The sequence below is a fragment of the Eleutherodactylus coqui genome, chromosome 1 (assembly GCF_035609145.1).
Source record: "Eleutherodactylus coqui strain aEleCoq1 chromosome 1, aEleCoq1.hap1, whole genome shotgun sequence".
Classification (NCBI taxonomy): Eukaryota; Metazoa; Chordata; class Amphibia; order Anura; family Eleutherodactylidae; genus Eleutherodactylus; species Eleutherodactylus coqui.
In genome coordinates this window covers 171,025,577-171,043,260 of record NC_089837.1, presented here as the reverse complement: position 1 = coordinate 171,043,260, position 17,684 = coordinate 171,025,577, and the positions used below count along the sequence as shown (strand labels likewise).

Below are 17,684 nucleotides of genomic sequence, written 5' to 3'. Positions count from 1 at the left end.
AATCCCCCCTTCCCCCCAAATCTGTCCCCATGGGATGAGTTATATATGTATCAAGTTTGGTTGAAATTGTTCCAGGCGTTCATGAGTTATGGTGGCACATACACACATCCTTTTTTATATGTATAGATTAAAGAAAAAGCCACCTTGAAGTGAAAAGGAATGGGGAAATGGGACCCTCTTTTTCAGGACCGGTGGGGCTTCTAGCAGTCAGACCCCTACAATCTATCAGATTTTACCTATCCAGTGGATGGGTGAAAACGTGAAAAAATGTCGAGTTTCTGGAATACCCCTTTAATTTACGCTATATGGAAAATTTAAGAGAATAGTTGGTTGCAACTTGAATCATGAGATCCAGTATATTTACAATGTCACTAATAAGACAGGTGGGTGTAATAAACAATTCAGAAGGAAGCCAATGTTATCCAATGAGAGCTGGCACCTATAAAGCCTTCTAAATTTTGGGAGCACTCATGTAACTCTAGTAAAATGTAACTTCTATTTGGAGAATAAGATTACTAGAGTTTACCGATGATTTAGTTAGTACTCAAGAGGCAGAAATGCTAGAATAAAACATTTCATTGAATCCTATCATTATATCTTCATTCAATGAATGGCAAGTTATCAAGTAGCTACAAAAGAATGTGTTACATACAGTGGTTTCACATACAATTTTGGGGCAGATTTATCAAATCTGGTTAAAAGAAAAACTGTCCATGTCGCCTATGGTCTCCTGTCCATGGGCGATATTTCACTGCGTTACCCACGGCGATAATCCGCACGCGGGTAACGCAGTGAACACTTTCCATAGGATAACTATGGAAAGCGCAGCCCGATGTACAAGATGAATGATCTCCGTGATGAACCTATCATTATAGGAAAATCTCATACAGACATACTTAGGCTGGGTTCATATCACATTGTTGCCTTCTATTGGGGGATATACATTAAGAGGACTCTCTATGTATATATCCAACAGACGGATGCAACGTATCCCACTGTATAGGCATACTCTTGGATAGATAGGTTACCTATATAGCCCCCTTCTACCTCCACACCAAGAGAAATAAGATCTGCAGGCTATAGAGACATCAAGAGACGCACTTGCCTCAATGGATACAGGTTCAAAGGCTGATGGTCCCCCCAGGCTATGGGGTGGATTACTGAAGAGGAGCCGGCACTTTACTGGTATTGCCCTCCACTTCCCTTTCCCCCTTCTTTGATATTAATTCAGGCTCAAAAGCAGGGAAACCTCCATGATAACAGTTCATATAACAGGACAATGTTGTCTTTGGCGCTCGTTGAGATGTCCGTTTAATGGAGGCCAGTGATGGATGCCATACAGCGACATCGATACACTTTTTTCGCAGCATACTAATGTATCCAGGCCAGATGGAGGTGAGGAGGACACTTTTTTGGCCTCCATATGACTAAATAAGCCCTATGGATGTGATTAGCACGTACAATAGGAGCCTTCCCGACATACACGCTAAACATAGGGCAACAATGTGATGTGAGCCCAGCATTACAAAGCCAAACAGCAGGAACCACATCTCATTAGTTTCATTGATTGCCTGTGAATTTCATCACCTACGGATGTTGGCAACTTTCTTGGATAAGATCCCAAAATGGTAAAATTCTTGTAGTTTGTTTAAAAACAATACATTTTTCGTTACAGATTATTTTCCTTTTACTAACATTCAATAGAAACAAGCACAGGCATTCTTTCACAGTATTCATATAATCTGCATTACATTCCTACACAGCAAGTGCTCACTGACAGGGTCAAAGGGATTCTTGTGTTTTGGGATTAGTTGAGGGAAGTGGCAATCACTGGAAAATGCCGGTACACAAAGGTGAGGTCAGGCAATCATTGCACAAAAGTCACGCGGGATCTGTATGTTCATATGTAGAGGCTAAACATGTGCTTGCTGGAATGGGATTAGATTTCTCATGAAACCAGCTTAGTTTGGTTATGAACAGAAGAGAAACAGAGTAAGTAGCATGATGTGTCAAACTACTGACCTCCGCCTCTCCCACTTCAATTGCAGGATACGGCTAGTAAGATCACTACCTTGCATAGAATTATACTGGAATTCTTCTATGCTAATTGTAACAAATTTTACTAACAATGCGCGTTAATGTATCAGCAATAATGTCGATTTATCATGGATTCTGATATACAACTAGGATAAAAGTATATACATATGGGTCGTTAATCATACAGAGCTGCAGCAATACTACACTGCAGCAAATCACAGCTAAATACATTTTCAATAGTCCTGACCGCAATTATGGTAAAACCGTGGCAAAAACTACACTTAGATCGAATGCACACGACTGGGTCGGATTCTGTATGCAGGATCCCGCAGCAGAATTCGACCCTGTGCCCAACCGGTGACCCCTGCATACCTGTCCAGATTTTTCATAATTTCTATTGCGGATGTGCCGGCCGGCAGATGCACAGTACAGATTATGCCGCGCCGTTGCTTCAATGGAAGCCGGGCTGAAATAGAACATGCTGCAATTTTCCCTCTGCGAGCGAAAAATCGCAATTGATTTCCACTCGTAGACATGGAAAAGCATTTTTCAATAGCATGTTTATGGGCAGTATTTTTTTGCGGAACCCAGAAGCGAACGCCCGCTTTGTATTCCGCAACTCAAATACCCACATTTGCATTGGGCCCCTGGCTGGCTTCCTGTTGGCGTCAAAATTGAACAAGAATTCTTTTGAATGGGTTCATACACATGAGCAATGTTTTCCTGCTATGTGGGAAATAACTCACGGCATGATCTATCTTGCTGCGTGAACTTGCATTGCAGCGCCCACTATTCTCAATGGAGCCAGTGACGGCCCCATTGAAAGAATCCCTGCATCCCCGAAATCATGCAAAGCTGTTTTGCCATGAAAGTGTCTTGTATCCACAGGGCTTTCACATGGTGGGGAATGCGATATGGGTGTGAACATAGCCTTAGTCACAGCTCCATTTTGTGTGGTTATACTGAACCATAAAAGCAGTCTGAAAATTCTTTCAGGTGATAGGTCAATAAACTTGGACATTTTTGAAAGTTTTAGGCTGCAAACATTCCTTTAAGTATTTTGGACTCCCAGATACACAGTTTGTAACCTGCTCTGAGTTTCAGACTTTTTACAAGCATGTCCCCTCCCAGTAAATAAGAAAGATGGAATACCTCTGCAGCACCATCTATTGGATGGCAGCATTTCTGAAAATCAATGTCAGACCTTTTATAACAGCGATTGGGAATTGACCAAAAGCCAGAAAAACATGGCCTTACAAGTCTCCTCACTCTCCTTCTAGGTGCTCTCCTTAAGGAGTGATGATACCCAAACCACGTCTATAGGCCTCTCACTAGCCAAGCCAGAAACTTAATGTACACTTATGAGGGGCAAAAACTCAGAAACAGCTGTCTGTGTATGGTTTTATGGTTTTGGTCAATTCCCAATCATTGTTACAAAGACTTGTTTAAAGGGTCTGACATTGATTTGTAGGAATGCTGCCATCCAATAGGTGGCAGTGCAGAAATATTGTTACTTCTGCCTTATTTGCATGTATTTCCCAGAGGAGCTTGCATGGCCTTATAAGTCTCCTCACTCACCAGCTAAGTGTTTCCTCGCACATCTTCTAGCTGCTGTCCTTTTTATGTACTGCTTTTGGCTGCTATGAGGGATCTCTCCTCTCCTGTAAAGATATGCTGGCATGATACTGGCAGTGTATGAGATTTCCTTACTGTGATGCTGAACGCATGATCCAACCCCCCTTCAAATTCTGTAATGGGGTCTCTTCCCTCACTGTTTCTACACAGCCTGTATATATGATCTCTCCTCCACTGCAGATCTTGAGTCTTCTCCTCTGAGTTCTGGCCATAGTCAAATAGTGGCTTCCACATCCATGTCCTTCATATGTTTTATTAAAGGGGTTGTCCAGGTTTTAGAATTTGATATCCTGTCTTTAGAATAAAGCATCACTATTTAATTGATGGGATCTGCCACCTAGGAGCCCCACCAATCAGATGATCGAAGGGACAGTGAAGCTTGTCCGAGTGCTGTGGTTGCTTCAGTGTTTATATTAGAGTATGATCCGGTTTGTACTCAGAAAGCTGTAGTTGTTGTAGTGCCCCTTCTGAGTACTGAAGGCTGCCCCCATTCACGGCAATGGACTAGACTGCAGTACTTAGAACAACTGCTACAGAAAGTATAGCATTCTGAGTACGAACAGGATAGTACTCAGATGTAAACATTGAAGTAACTGCAGCGCTCTGACAAGTGTTGTGACCCCATCAAGCAGCGGATTGGTAGGGGTCCCAGGTAGCAGACCGCCACCGATCAAATATTTAAATTTCAGTCACAATCTATCTATCTGTTTTTTAATCCTAAAGGTTTTCACACAGAGCACAGAGCCTAATAATATGCTGATACTTCCAGATCTGTAGAGAAGGCGTTGCAGCAATCTTCTCACTAACCTCACAGACAGGATTACACTGAAAGGTAACATCTACATGTAGATAACACAGGATCCACCATTCACAATAGGTCATCAGTAGAGATGAGCGAGCACCCAAATGCTCGGGTCTGCGTTATTCGAGTCGAGCTTTTCGTAAAATTCGAGAGCTCTACACGAGTAACGAACCCCATTGACTACAATGGGAGACTCGAGCATTTTTGTATGTGGGATGCCAGGTGCCGAGCTTTTTTTTTTCCCCTAGGTTCGTCTCTCTCTCTCTCTCGCTCTACCCGACAAAATATTTGACAATGACGCGCGTTGCATCGCGGCGGGGAGGGGCCAAAAGCTGAGGCGGGGTCGAACACGATTTGATGCTTGTTCGAGTAACGAGCACCATCGAGTACGCTAATACTCAAACCAGCATCAAGCTTGGCAGAGTATGTTCGCTTAATTCTAGTGATCAGCTGTGACCATCTACTCCCCCTCTCTGCACCGGTCACAGAACATGTCTAGAAGAGTCTCAGAGACAATTCAGTGGATTCCCACTTGTCCATCGTGTGACTAGGCCGTGAGACTGAAGTAAAGCATCTCTCTAAATGCTGTTAAATGTAGCTCCGGAAAGATGACCGCCCTCATAGTCATGTATAAAAAGGACAGAATCAAAAAAAATTCTACAATCCGAAAATAAAAGCAGATTAGAAAAATGGAAAATGTTCTCCATCTGGTTTTAAATATTATAAATAATTTGGTGATATAGTGTCTTTTTGGCATATACTGTATTTGGCTGGCATGCATCAGTTTACCTCTTTTAGCTGCACAGATTCAAGTAAAGCTTGAATGTGTCCTAAACAGAGCCAATCTCTGTACCAGCGAGGTAAGAGAAAGTAGTGATGCGCCTTACCATTAACACATTATCAGCTTTTCATGTATACAGTTTTTATTTGTGGTGGGTGACAGTGAAAATAGATCACTTTAGACATTTGACCTTTGACTTCTTACCCATTTGTCATGACAAACTTTTTGTACACAAAGGTCAAACATTTACTAAGGGCAATCCACATCTAAAAGGCCTGTTTCTCAAGAATACCAATCGAAAGGATAATAGACAAAATATAAACAGATATTTGAATAACATTTTGCTACCGGTATCATAAAGCACTTATGGACTATTTTGGCCATAAGAACGCAACGATTTTTTCAGGATATTCATCTCTAGTTTTCAAAAGCCATAACTTTTATTTTTCCTTTCTTTTTTGGATACATATAATGTATTGTTGAACGCTTATTAATTTTTTTGGGAGGTCAGGGAGAAAAAACACATCAATTCTACTATTGTTTTATGGAGGGTTTTCTTACAGCATAAATGACATGATTAATTTTTTTCTGCGGATTGGTGCGAGGACCATACCAAAATTATATTTTCTCTTAGGTTTTTCCCATTTTGCACAAAAAAGAAAAATCTTTATTTTGGAAATTATTATTTTTTGCATCGCTGCATTCAAAGTCTCATAACTTTGTAACTTTTTCAGTGACTGAACTCTGTGAGGGCTTGTTTTTTGCATGACGAACTGTGGTTTCTATTGGCACATTTGGCTTTTCTTATCACCTTTTTTGTGATTTTGAGAGGCAAAATGAACAAAATAATCATTTTGGTGAATTTATTTATTTATTTACAGTTTTTGCTGAGAAGGATAAATAGTGTGTTCGATTTATTGTACAGGCCGTTACAAATACGATGATTCAAAATATGCAGGATTTTTTTTTTAGTTTTTTTTTTTTTTACAAAGAGGGGAAATTCCACAATAAAGTTCTTTTGTTACTATTTTTTTAACATCCTTGTAGGGAACTTGATCCAGATAAGTTACTTTTGTACAATATTGATCACAGGTTATGGCAGGCCTGGACGCTGTTGTATGGCATCCGGTTGCCATGGCCACCCATTGGCCCTCCGCAATTATATAGCAGAGGAACGATGACTTCACAGAAGGAGCAAGCTCCCTTTTTCAACACTCTACATACTGCGATCTACATTGTTGCAGCAGGAGGCTCGCAGTCAGTCACAGCCAGCTCCCGCTGCGAGATGGAGCAGGCGTACTTCTGAGACCTTGCCATCCACAGGACATAAGTTTGCGTAGGTGTAGGTCTAAGAGGTGGGACTCCCACGTACCAATCTGACTTTTATGGGATATCTTGTAAAGATGGGACTCCCCTTTTAATAGTTATACAGTTAGAAAAGTGGCCAATACAGATGTTAAGAATGAAGACTTCTGGCGTTATGGCTGTCAACTTTGATAAACACTAGTTAATACAGCAGCTAAAACATCATGTTAGGTAAAATAGGTTAATGAGTTTGTTTTCAATACTGCTTAGAGTCGAGAGACATGAATAATTCTTTGGCTGATCCCCCATAAAAATATTCAGTTGAATGTTCAGACCATCACAATATTTGAAGACTTAAAAAATGTAATCTGAGAACGGATCTGCATTCTATCTGTTCACACGTGCGTTAGGGGTTTCCGTCAGGATATCCAGTGTTTTTGATGGCAAGAATAGCGCATTTTACAGCCCTATTCTTGCTGTCAAAAATGCCGGAACCCATCCAGACCCCTCTGAATGCTGTCTGTCAGGATTTACTGGTATGAATTTACATAGCTGTCATGGAAGCCATGCACTTGAATGAGTGGGGCTGTACACAGAGTTGTTATACCAAATTACAGCAGACAAGAATTTACTCTTTACATTGTAGTAGAATTTAGATTAAACTGTCATGCAACAAACTTTTAAGAAAATTTGGAACACCAGTCAACGGCAAGTAGCATGACTAGAACTACTGAAGTTGTGAAGTGTGTAGTAAAGTCTCTAACTGACAAGTACTTATAGGTTACCTGATCTAAAAAGCAAAAGTGAAATGGACACCAATACGTTTAGCTTCTTAAACATATCTTCCTGAACAGAACATCCTGCACAATTCATGAGACATGAATGAACATGAACTATCACTTGAAGCATCACGAGAGTTGTTTGGGATGATGTGGTTTAGTCTTATAGCTGCAGAAAAGCTGCAACCCATAAACCAGGAAATAAATGAAATGAGGTCTATTCACATGGATGATGGCTGACAAACAGAAGCAAAAATTTTCAGCGTGGATACTAGTGTTCTACTCCGTAAAACTAACAGCATGAAAAAAATATCTTCCATCCCTCAAACACGATCCACTCACACAAGAGAATTTTCGCTGCGTGCAATACACAGTGCTGGGACCTCATTGATTTGTATTGGGATATTCAAACATTTGTTTTTCATACGCATGTATTGCAGACCGATATAGTCTTTGAAATCAATGGGATTGCGCAAATATGCAGTGAATACACATGATACATGCATATTCACTGAAAATTTACGCATTAAATTAATGGGGCCTTATTGCGGGGTTTGTTTTTTTTACAACATTGCATGTTCACCAGATCTCTAATGGTCCATAAAATGTGTACATTTTTACAGGTACAGATTACAAATTGGTTTTAATAGAGAAAATTGGGCATTCATGCTATTCATGTCTATGTACCGATTGTGCCCTACATGCAGTACTAGTTATGGAAGTATGTTCTTACTCAAGAACTCTTCTCAAATTACCGGTCCTGCCAGTTACCTGCATTGGAATAAGCCATCCTTTGGTTCATACCAGTTGTAAAACAAACAGTAACGACTCTTGATCTGTGACCCAGAACTACCCCCTGGAGTTCTAAGAGAGGCAAAACTATATAACTCCCCTGTGTCAGTCAACTCTCATCAAAGAAATATAACCTTAGTCTAATTTAGTTGACAAGTTGCAAGATGTGCCTTAACATGCAAATATAATAAGTGTTGAAAGGACTGCAACAGAATAATTAGTTCAATCATTCCTGTATATTTGTCTAATACCAACAACATTCATTACAGCTTTTCAATGTTACATGTGTTTGAGATTAGACTGCATGTCGAAAGCCTTGCCACGATAAGTAGTGACAATGTGCTCATTTTACATCAGGATTAGAGATGCACGAACCTACTCTTTTCGAGTAATTACTCGATCGAGCACCGCGATTTTCGAGTACTTCAGTACTCGGGTGAAAAGATTCGGGGGGCGCCGGGGGGAGGCGTGGTGGCGTGGGGGGTAGCAGCGGGGAACAGGGGGCAGCCCTCTCTCTCTCTCTCCCCCCCACTCCCTGCTGCAACCCCCCACTCACCCACAGCGCCCCCCAAATCTTTTCACATGGACTCTTTGCCTGGTCAGATGGCTTGATAAAGGCCGATGTGTGGCCGAAACGTTGCCTGAATTGGCTACATGGATCAATAAAGTTCTTTCTTTTTTTGAATAACTGATTGCACTCATATATGCTGCCACACATACATATTCTGGATGACATCTAGGTTGCTAGTTCACAACCTTTCGTGGCTATTGCATTCCTTGTACTGAAGAGGTTCCTCCCTGATGGGAGTTTTTTTTGTAATCAGTGAGTGCTGCGGGCTTCTAGTATTTCGGTTAACGAATCTTTTAGGTGGACACAAAAAATGTCACCTGTTGGCAACACATCTCCCCGTGTAAACAGCGGAAGTGCTGCTGACATAGTGCAAAATGTACTACAGGAGGGGGAATAGGTAGTCGCATTAACAACTGCTCAGTCACATCCCTCACAGTTACTAGACAGTGAAAATGAAAGTTACATGAGTGATGGTCGAATTTAACATCATCTATCGGTGCTCGATATCAACATACAAGCTGGCCATGTAAAAGTACCTTTCGATATTGCTTTACTGACTGTAGTTGTCTACTGTGAAGGGCGTCTTATTTAAAAGGAAACCGGTCATGACCCTTTATCCCCATAAACTATGTCATGGGGCTCAAAGATGAGCGAATGAGGAGTCTGGGGAAGTGTGTTTCATAGTCACTGAACACCCCGTTCCATCGCTGTGCTCCAGTGTAGTTGGCGCGTGCACAAAAAGTGACTCTGTGCATACATCTCACATAGAGATTAATGGGAGATGGACCCCCAGGAAGTTACTTTCTGTCTGCGCACCATCACAGGATCACAGCGCTGGAATGGCGCACCCATTGACTATGAAACACACTTCCCCAGACTCCTCGTTCCCTCATCATGGAGCCCCATGACATAGTTTATGGGCTTATATGACAGAGACTGCAGAGTACTATGGTAGTATTGTTATACTCTTCTACCTCTGTGTTCCCTTGCTGTCAATCCAGGAAACCAGAGCTCGGTGCGTGCAGGAGCTTTCCGAGGTCATTTGTGGTAGTAGGGGGCATTGGAGGGATACAGCCTACAGGAAAAAGACAATCATCTCCCTCTGTCGCGATGCTCTCCCACCAGCAGTCACATGGGCTGTTTACCTGTCAGCCAATAGCAGACCTAACAAAGAGGTCACTGATGACATCTCATAAACATGCTGGGGTCTTCTATATTAGAAGCCCACATGACAGGTTTACGGGACGTCAACGGGCCTGCTAGCCGAGTGATGTCACTTGTCAGATGCCACGAAGCCAGACCGCCACTTCGGTGATTATATTTATTTTAAATAGTTTTAGGCACTTGGGATCAAAAACTAAATTAAAAAAGTAACTCAGAAAACCCCTTTATGTATGAATTTGGCTTATTTCTTTATTTTACACCGACTGGCTACAGCGGTCAGGTGGGTTCCGTTCACAACCAAGAGTAGATGGATGGCGGGGATGGAACACTGGATCATCTGGGCAAAAGACAAGTATCCCTGATTTATGGATTTAAAAGGTCTGCATTGATTTTTAAAAAGTTGGCTTGCATCCGAATGACCCCTTTAACTACATCTTCAGTTGCCAAACACTAGTATGTTGGAGTGTGTTCTCAACAAGGCAGTTCTGAGCTGACACTCACAGGTGGCTTCACAGTGCATCCATATCTCTACATACTTTTTCTCTTTATTTGGCAGCTTGAAAACTACATTCAAGATAGCATGAAAAAAGAGATGGTGGAGATGCAGAAGCATGCCGTACAGAATCACACTGCCATGATGATTGAGATTGGGACAAATCTGCTGAACCAAACTGCAGAGCAGACCAAGAAGTTGACGGATGTTGAAGCCCAGGTAAACTCACACTACCATATTTTATACTCTTTATATAATGTTATCAGGGTTGTGTTGATGTTAGAGACCAGGCGTCTCTTCTTTGAGGCATGTTTCAAGTACGGTCATGTACAGTTTGTTATGTTTATGTAAAATGTGTGTTCCTTTAACCCCCTCAGGAAGAATCATGGTCTGTAAAATGCTTCATAAATCTCGGGATCAGACTCTAACCTCCATGCCTGCCAGACAAATATTTCTACTCTCCATAAATCAGCCTTACCACCCAGGATTAGCACCAGATACCTTTAATGCTTTAAAATGCTGGTTCACACATGGCGTTTCTGTTGCGGCTTTTTATTTTGGTTCTTCCGTGATTTAAAAATTGCAAAAAAAAAACAAAAAACTCATGCGATTTTAATAATGCACGACATTTTGAAAACCACATGCAGTTTTTAATATTGGAAGAACCACAGCCTAAGAGAAGAATACACATAATTTGCCGATCGACCTAAAAAACGTAATAATAAAAGTTGGGCCCGAGGATAGGTATTGCAGATAATTTAAAGTCCTGAATATTTTCTCCCATCAATTTAAAACTCGGAGAAAACTGGAGACTTTCTGGAAACCCTAATGATAAATATTAATTCACTCTGCTTGGCTCCAGTTTTCTAACATATATTTAACAATGCAAGTATTATACTAGCTGCTGCAGACTAGGCACATTTTCCTGGTTAGCATTTGATCATTATTGTACTAATTATATACTACTGCTAAATACTTCCTTTTGTTCATAGGAAGGGGGATTGTGTGGAGACCTGTTTATGATACATCATGCCCCAAAAATTGGCATCAGCAGTTTTCAGAACACTGATAAAAAAGTGTATTAACACAATTTTCAAAAATTTATTTTGTGATAGGGATTAATATAAACAATTATTTATAGTTCAACCCTGAAAGCCAGAAATATATTGACCCCAAGTTCAATCAATAAAGATCGGATTAGTACAACAGTGCAGCTCTGCTTCATTGATGTGATATTGCACATTTAGAGCTACAGTACTATGCTTAATGTGGACAAAGCAAATGAATATACAGAACACAAGATAGCACACTTGTAACTTGATTATTTTCTCTGTGTCTCGTGAAAACGACACAAAAAGTATCTCTCCCAAGGACTCTACAAATGTGAGATCATATCCTCGAGCAAAAATGTAACATGACGGATATGAGTAATGGGGTCTTCCTGTCAACAGAAACAGGCTCCAGATGAAAGAAGTGAATGTAACGCTTCACAAATAGGATTCTCTAAACAGCATGTAGCATGATGAAGCAAAATATGCGAATGTCCGTAGTCCTGTTTTCCTTCCGAGACGTTATCATGAAATGAATAAATGACATTCCTAAGAATGATCTAAGCAGAAGACAAATATCTTAAAATATTTCTCTTTCACAAACGGAGTCATAACTTTGGCATATTTCTCATGTGCAATAAGGAAAGAAGCAGGGATTAAAGGGTTTTCCCAAGTTTAGAGAATGATGGCATATCACTGGAATATGCTATTATATCATCATTGGAGGACTCTGATCCAGAAAACAAAGTGTTTTTTTTAAATAAGCTATTAGAGCCATATCTGTTCATCACAATTAATGTATACCATTATTGGCTTCTTTAACAAATAACTGAAATTCCCTCCAATATCCTACATTAAAAAAAAAAACAAGTTACACGCTTAAAGCTCATTGCCCAGATGGTGCTGCCAATAGGCAATGCACTTACTCTGTACTCGATGACAAAAACAACTAGGAGAACTGACAGACTGACAGGACAAAAACGTTGCATTTGATTTTATAGGGCCACTCCGGTGATTTTTATCCCCATTCTTTATGTACTGTAAATAGCCCCCCCCCCCCCATCCCAGCAGATATACAATAAGTTGGCTAGTATTACCTTGGCTAGTTATTCCTTTCTATCTGAAACTCCTGGGTTCTTTTTGCTCAGATGGTCATGTGATCTCAAATCTGACCACCTCAGATCTACCTGGTTTATGTTTTCTCAGTCTATGTGATACTTCTTACATGGACCCTACTAAAGAAACTGCTTAGAGGGGGACACCGACACTCCCATCACAGTTACTGATGATGATCACACAGCTGTAATAGAGGAGATCACAACTCGGGCTCCTGAGTGTATAATTGTGGTCTGTAGTTTATTTAGGTGAATCTGGAATACAAAACGTAATGGCAGTGTTGCAGGTATGGTACAGTCTCTAGCTGCTCATGTAATACTGTGCTGATGCATCATGGGATTGATAGCACATAACAGTGAAAGCACCATCAATATGGTGCCCGATAAGCATCAGACAGGAGGCTGCACTGCATGGAAGTGACTGCAATATACAGAAACGACCTCCAGAGGTAAGGTGATAGGTGAGAAAAGCAGGGATGGAAAAATGTTTTTTTCGCTGGAGTGGCCCTTTAACAGAAAGGTATCTATTTTGATTATAAAAAAGCAAGTATATGCAAACAATGCATGGAAAATATGGTGAACTGCAACTACAGCAGTTGTCGAACAGCAACAGTCGGAGAGCCACAAGTCAATGACCCCTGGCATAAAACAGGCAAGAGAAGTGTAAGCATATAGTTTCATAATCACTTGAGCCCTATGATACGGTATACATGACTCAATCTGATTAATTCTTCTTCCTAGGTATTTAATCAAACAAGCCGGCTTGAACTTCAGCTTCTGGAAAACTCATTTTCAACTAACAAACTGGAAAAGCAAATAACTGATCAAACTGGTGAAATAAACAAGCTACAGGACAAGAACAGGTAATGCATCTGATACTTTTTGTCTTCATGACAACAATATAAACCACAAGCCTTTGACAAACTGTCTACTTGGTATTGGCCAAAAAGTGATGCGATAAATTGGGATAGCCTCTGTCTCCTTACAATGCAGTGACGTGGAATAGCGTGCTCTTCATACAGGGTGTACAGCACTAGCAATGAGCCTGACAAACAGGTCATAGATCCCAAGGCACAATTAGCCCGGGCTCACACAAGCGCAAGTTTGCAGGCAATCAAATACATGGCTTTACGCTGGTTTGCTCACATTTGCGTGTAAGAATTACGCAAAAAATAATGTAGCATGCTCTATTTTAGTGAGTATTACGTGCAAGAGAGCCCATTGTTCTCTATGGGCGCATAATCAACGTGGCCATACGCAATTGCATTGCATATAGGTATATATGTATCGTTGCAAAGTGACAGCATGTGTTAGATGTTGTCATGTGCAGTACAATATCGCTGCCATACGCGGTGATAGGCCGGCTCACCAGCGGCAAGGTGCTGTGTGACTCACATACGGCCGTGTGTGTACTTTAGGAAATCTTAAGAATAATTTGGAATAGATTTAAAAATGTATCAAGTTTTTAAAACAACATTGTACAGTATGATATGACTAATACAAAATTAAATTACCGTAGATAATTGAATTTCCTTGTTTAAGATTCCTACGTCGTCGTGATGTGGAGCTTAATCAACAACAGGCAGTAACAGTACTCGGACATGGTTGTTTTGAGCACTATGGAGTAGTATTGGGTAACACATGTCTATTCATTGTCCACTGCCGCGTGCAAACAGCCATAGACAATGTTTTTAACAAGGTGATTATGAGAGTGACCATGCTCATTTCCCCAGTGATCAATAGAGGAAATACCATCTGTTTTCATAAAACAGCAATTGTGCCAGAGTTCAAGGGTTCTTCCTCAGGACGGAGATAAAAAGCATTTCCACAGACACAATGACATATTATTCTCTCTTTCTGTCTGATACATCCGGTCCTGTGCCTGGAATATTTATGCGGTGTGAATGTGTTATACTGCAAGATAAACAATATTAAACTATACACTACATCTAGATAGAAAATATATCATTGTTCCTTTCACAGGATTAACTTGTCTAACCTTCATCTTTAATGCATGCTGGAAATGTCACTAGGAATAGCCAGTGAAATACTTTAGGCTATAATAAAAGTGCCTGCAGAAGAGTTAGCAGTCCTTTCAAAGAATCCAATGCATATGTAGGATAATGAACAGTAATAATAATCTATATTTATATAGCGCCAACATATTCCACAGCGCTTTACAAATTGGGGAAAAACATACACAAGATAGGTCTTAAAGGGAACCTGTCCGACAGCACTATAAACTAAGTTATGGTGCTGTTAGGGGATTTGACCAGAAGTTGGATGATGTATTCTTTATAGTCGCCCGCTCCCGCGATCCAGCAGTGTTCCCCTCTGAGGTTAGTGTGTAGCAAAAAATCTGACTGTTTTCAGAGTCCCGTGTGTGCACTCTCCCATAGACTTGTATAGGAGAGCACACGCATAGCACTCTGAAAAGTGGCAGATTTATGTGCTGCACACTAACTTCAGAGGGGAACACTACTTGATTGCGGGAGTGGGCGAGTATAAAAAATATATCACCGAGCTCCTTGACACATCCCCTAACAGCACCATAACTTTGTTTATGGTGCTGTAGGACGTGACAGGTTCCCTTTAACATACAGTATAAACCAATGCACATCTTGAACAGCAGCGGTCAGGGCCCTGCTCATAAAAACTTAGACTATAAGATACTATCTTATACACATAAGATACTATACAATAAACATAAAGCTTTGAGTTGATCACCAGCCATTTTTGCGGAGAAACAGATTAGAGGTGCGATGGGGTGTATGGTGGATGCAGTGGGAAGAAGGGGGTTCAGTTTCCAAGTGAGAGTCTAGAAGCAGAGTAGATAGAGAAGAGTTTAGATTAAGGAATATGGTAGGTCTCCCTAAAACGATGTGGTTTTAGGGCATGCGTAAAGCTTTGGGTATTCAGAATTAGCCTGATTGTCTGAGATAGTGCATTGCAGAGAACTGGTGTGGCTCTGTTAAAGTCTTGGAGGCGGGAGTGAGAGGTTCAGATTAGAAAGAAAATGAGTCTAAGGTCATTAGCAGAGCAGAGAGCATGAGTAAGGCGGTAGACAGAGATGAGAGTTTTACAGTAGCATTGTGAAGGGTCTTATGGATGAGAGTGAGTACTTTAAATTGTATTCTATATTTGACAGGCAAGCAGTGCAGTGAATGGCACAGGGTGGAGCGATCAGTGCAGTGACTGGCACAGGGTGGAGCCATCAGTGTAGCCGCTTGACAAAAAGATAGGCCTGGCTGCTGCACTCAGGATGGATTGGAGAGAGTAGAGTTTAGTGGGAGGAAGACTAATCAGTAGCAAGCTACAGTAATCAAGCCGAGAGTGGATAACGGTGACAATAACATTTCTTTATATCTGCACAGTGAGGAAAGGACCGATTCTGGAGATGTTTTTGAGGTGCAGGTGACATGAGCGAGTAAGTGTCTGAATATGGGAAGTGAAGGATAGATCGAAAATATGACCCCAAGACAGCGGCATGCTGCCAAGGTGTTCTGGTGGGACCACAGGCCGAGATGGACATATTAGGCTTAGGTTGGTTAGGCTGCTTTCACACCGGTGTTGAGGCTCAGTTCAGGGTTTCCATTTTCTGCTTCATTTTTGGAGGTAAGAAACTGAAATAAAATGGAAAAAAAAGGATCTCATTGATTTAAATGAGGTTTAAAAAAAAATGGAGAGAATACGGAAAGCCTTCAGTTAGGTGTCGGTTCTTCTGGATGGGAGAATAGTGCAGCCTTTGCCTATTCTAGATGCCCCAATTAATTTTAATGTGTCACAATGAACAGTCCCATAACGTGAAATCCGTATTTTGCATAACTTTCAAATGCAAACCTCACTTTATATTAAAACTTACTGTGACAATGTATTAATCACTTTTCTGTTAGAAATGCATGTGAAAGGAAATTCAAAGAAATAAGAAAATATTAAATCTATATGTCTATAAAGAATTAAGGGTTCCAAGGTTTCTTGCATTGTGAGCAAGAATCGCCACATGAAGAAACCCTGAATCATCAAAAAAGACAGTTTCTGAAGAGGAGAGCGCGGCTGGAGTGGAAGAGGAGAAAAAAGGAACATGCTGCGGCCGGCGAATCCGCCCTGCAGCACCGGCTTCTGCCGGCTTTGGCGCGGCAGGTTCGCCATCCTGTGTAGACAAGATTTCTGAGAAATCTTGTCCACATGACTAACTAATCCCGGGATTAGCGGCCGCAAGCGGATTTGCCGTGGAGAAATTCCGGACGGAATTTCCGCGGCAAATCCGCCCAGCCTAAGGGTTCATTCATATGTGGCAGAGCCGCATCAAAACTGCAGCATATTTTACACTGCGGATTTTGACACGGATCCGCAGCAGATTTCCCATTTTCAATTGAAAGGATGAAGTCCACTGTTGATCTGCGTCAAAATGCATGTCAAAATCCGCACAAATAGTGCAGATTTACTGCTGTGGATAATCTGCACTAAATTCCTTGTGTGAATGCACCCTAACAAAAGGCCCCACTGGTCTGCTTTTATGGAAGAACAATAAGAAGTCATCTGACCTCAAACTAAAGCTTAAAGCATAAGTGGCTTAAGCAGCAAAACTATTATACAAAATACTGTACATAAGTAAGCTTACCTCAGAATTACTGAGGAGACAGAAACGTAAAGTTCTGTACCCGTGCCAAAGGCCTGACTTCATCTTGAGAGTCAAAATCAAAGTGTATCTGAATGAAATCAGTTGTAGAAAGAGTGGAAACAATACTCTGCCACCAGAGTGTGGAGGACCCATATCATATTATACTGTAGAATGTGTTTGCTTGCAACAAATGTTCCCAAAGATTGTGCCATCAGCTGTTTAGTTTAAGGAGGAAATATTCTTTACTGATTTTTTACTTTTACTAACTCCATGAGAAAAAAATACACAATTCCAGAATTTCGCTTGTTTTGGTCACACGGACAGCAAGAAAAAAAAAAGCGATCAAAAAAAGTCAAATGAACTCTAAAATGGTACCAATAGAAAAAAACAAACGTGAAAGATCAAAAGAGGCTGAGTCATTAAGGGTTTAAATGATCTCGGCCTTCACCGCTCTTTCTGGTAGCTCCTATTTGTCATTCCTGCATTCAGGTGAATGTTACAGACCCACATCTGAAACAAATACACGTTGACACAATAAAG

At 40.9% G+C, this 17,684-nt stretch overlaps 2 protein-coding genes across 3 annotated transcripts in view; one reads left to right on the top strand and one right to left on the bottom strand.

Moving 5' to 3' along the window:
* The window catches only part of MCPH1 (microcephalin 1), a 279,100-nt gene that overhangs the window by 129,706 nt on the left and 131,710 nt on the right, over positions 1-17,684 (bottom strand). The window lies entirely within an intron of this gene.
* Positions 1-17,684, top strand: part of ANGPT2 (angiopoietin 2) — a 48,817-nt gene that overhangs the window by 7,373 nt on the left and 23,760 nt on the right. Inside the window, exons 2-3 of the mRNA XM_066603626.1 lie at positions 10,423-10,578; positions 13,265-13,386. Of these exons, the coding sequence (XP_066459723.1) occupies positions 10,423-10,578; positions 13,265-13,386 (278 nt within the window). The remainder of the gene's footprint in view (positions 1-10,422; positions 10,579-13,264; positions 13,387-17,684) is intronic.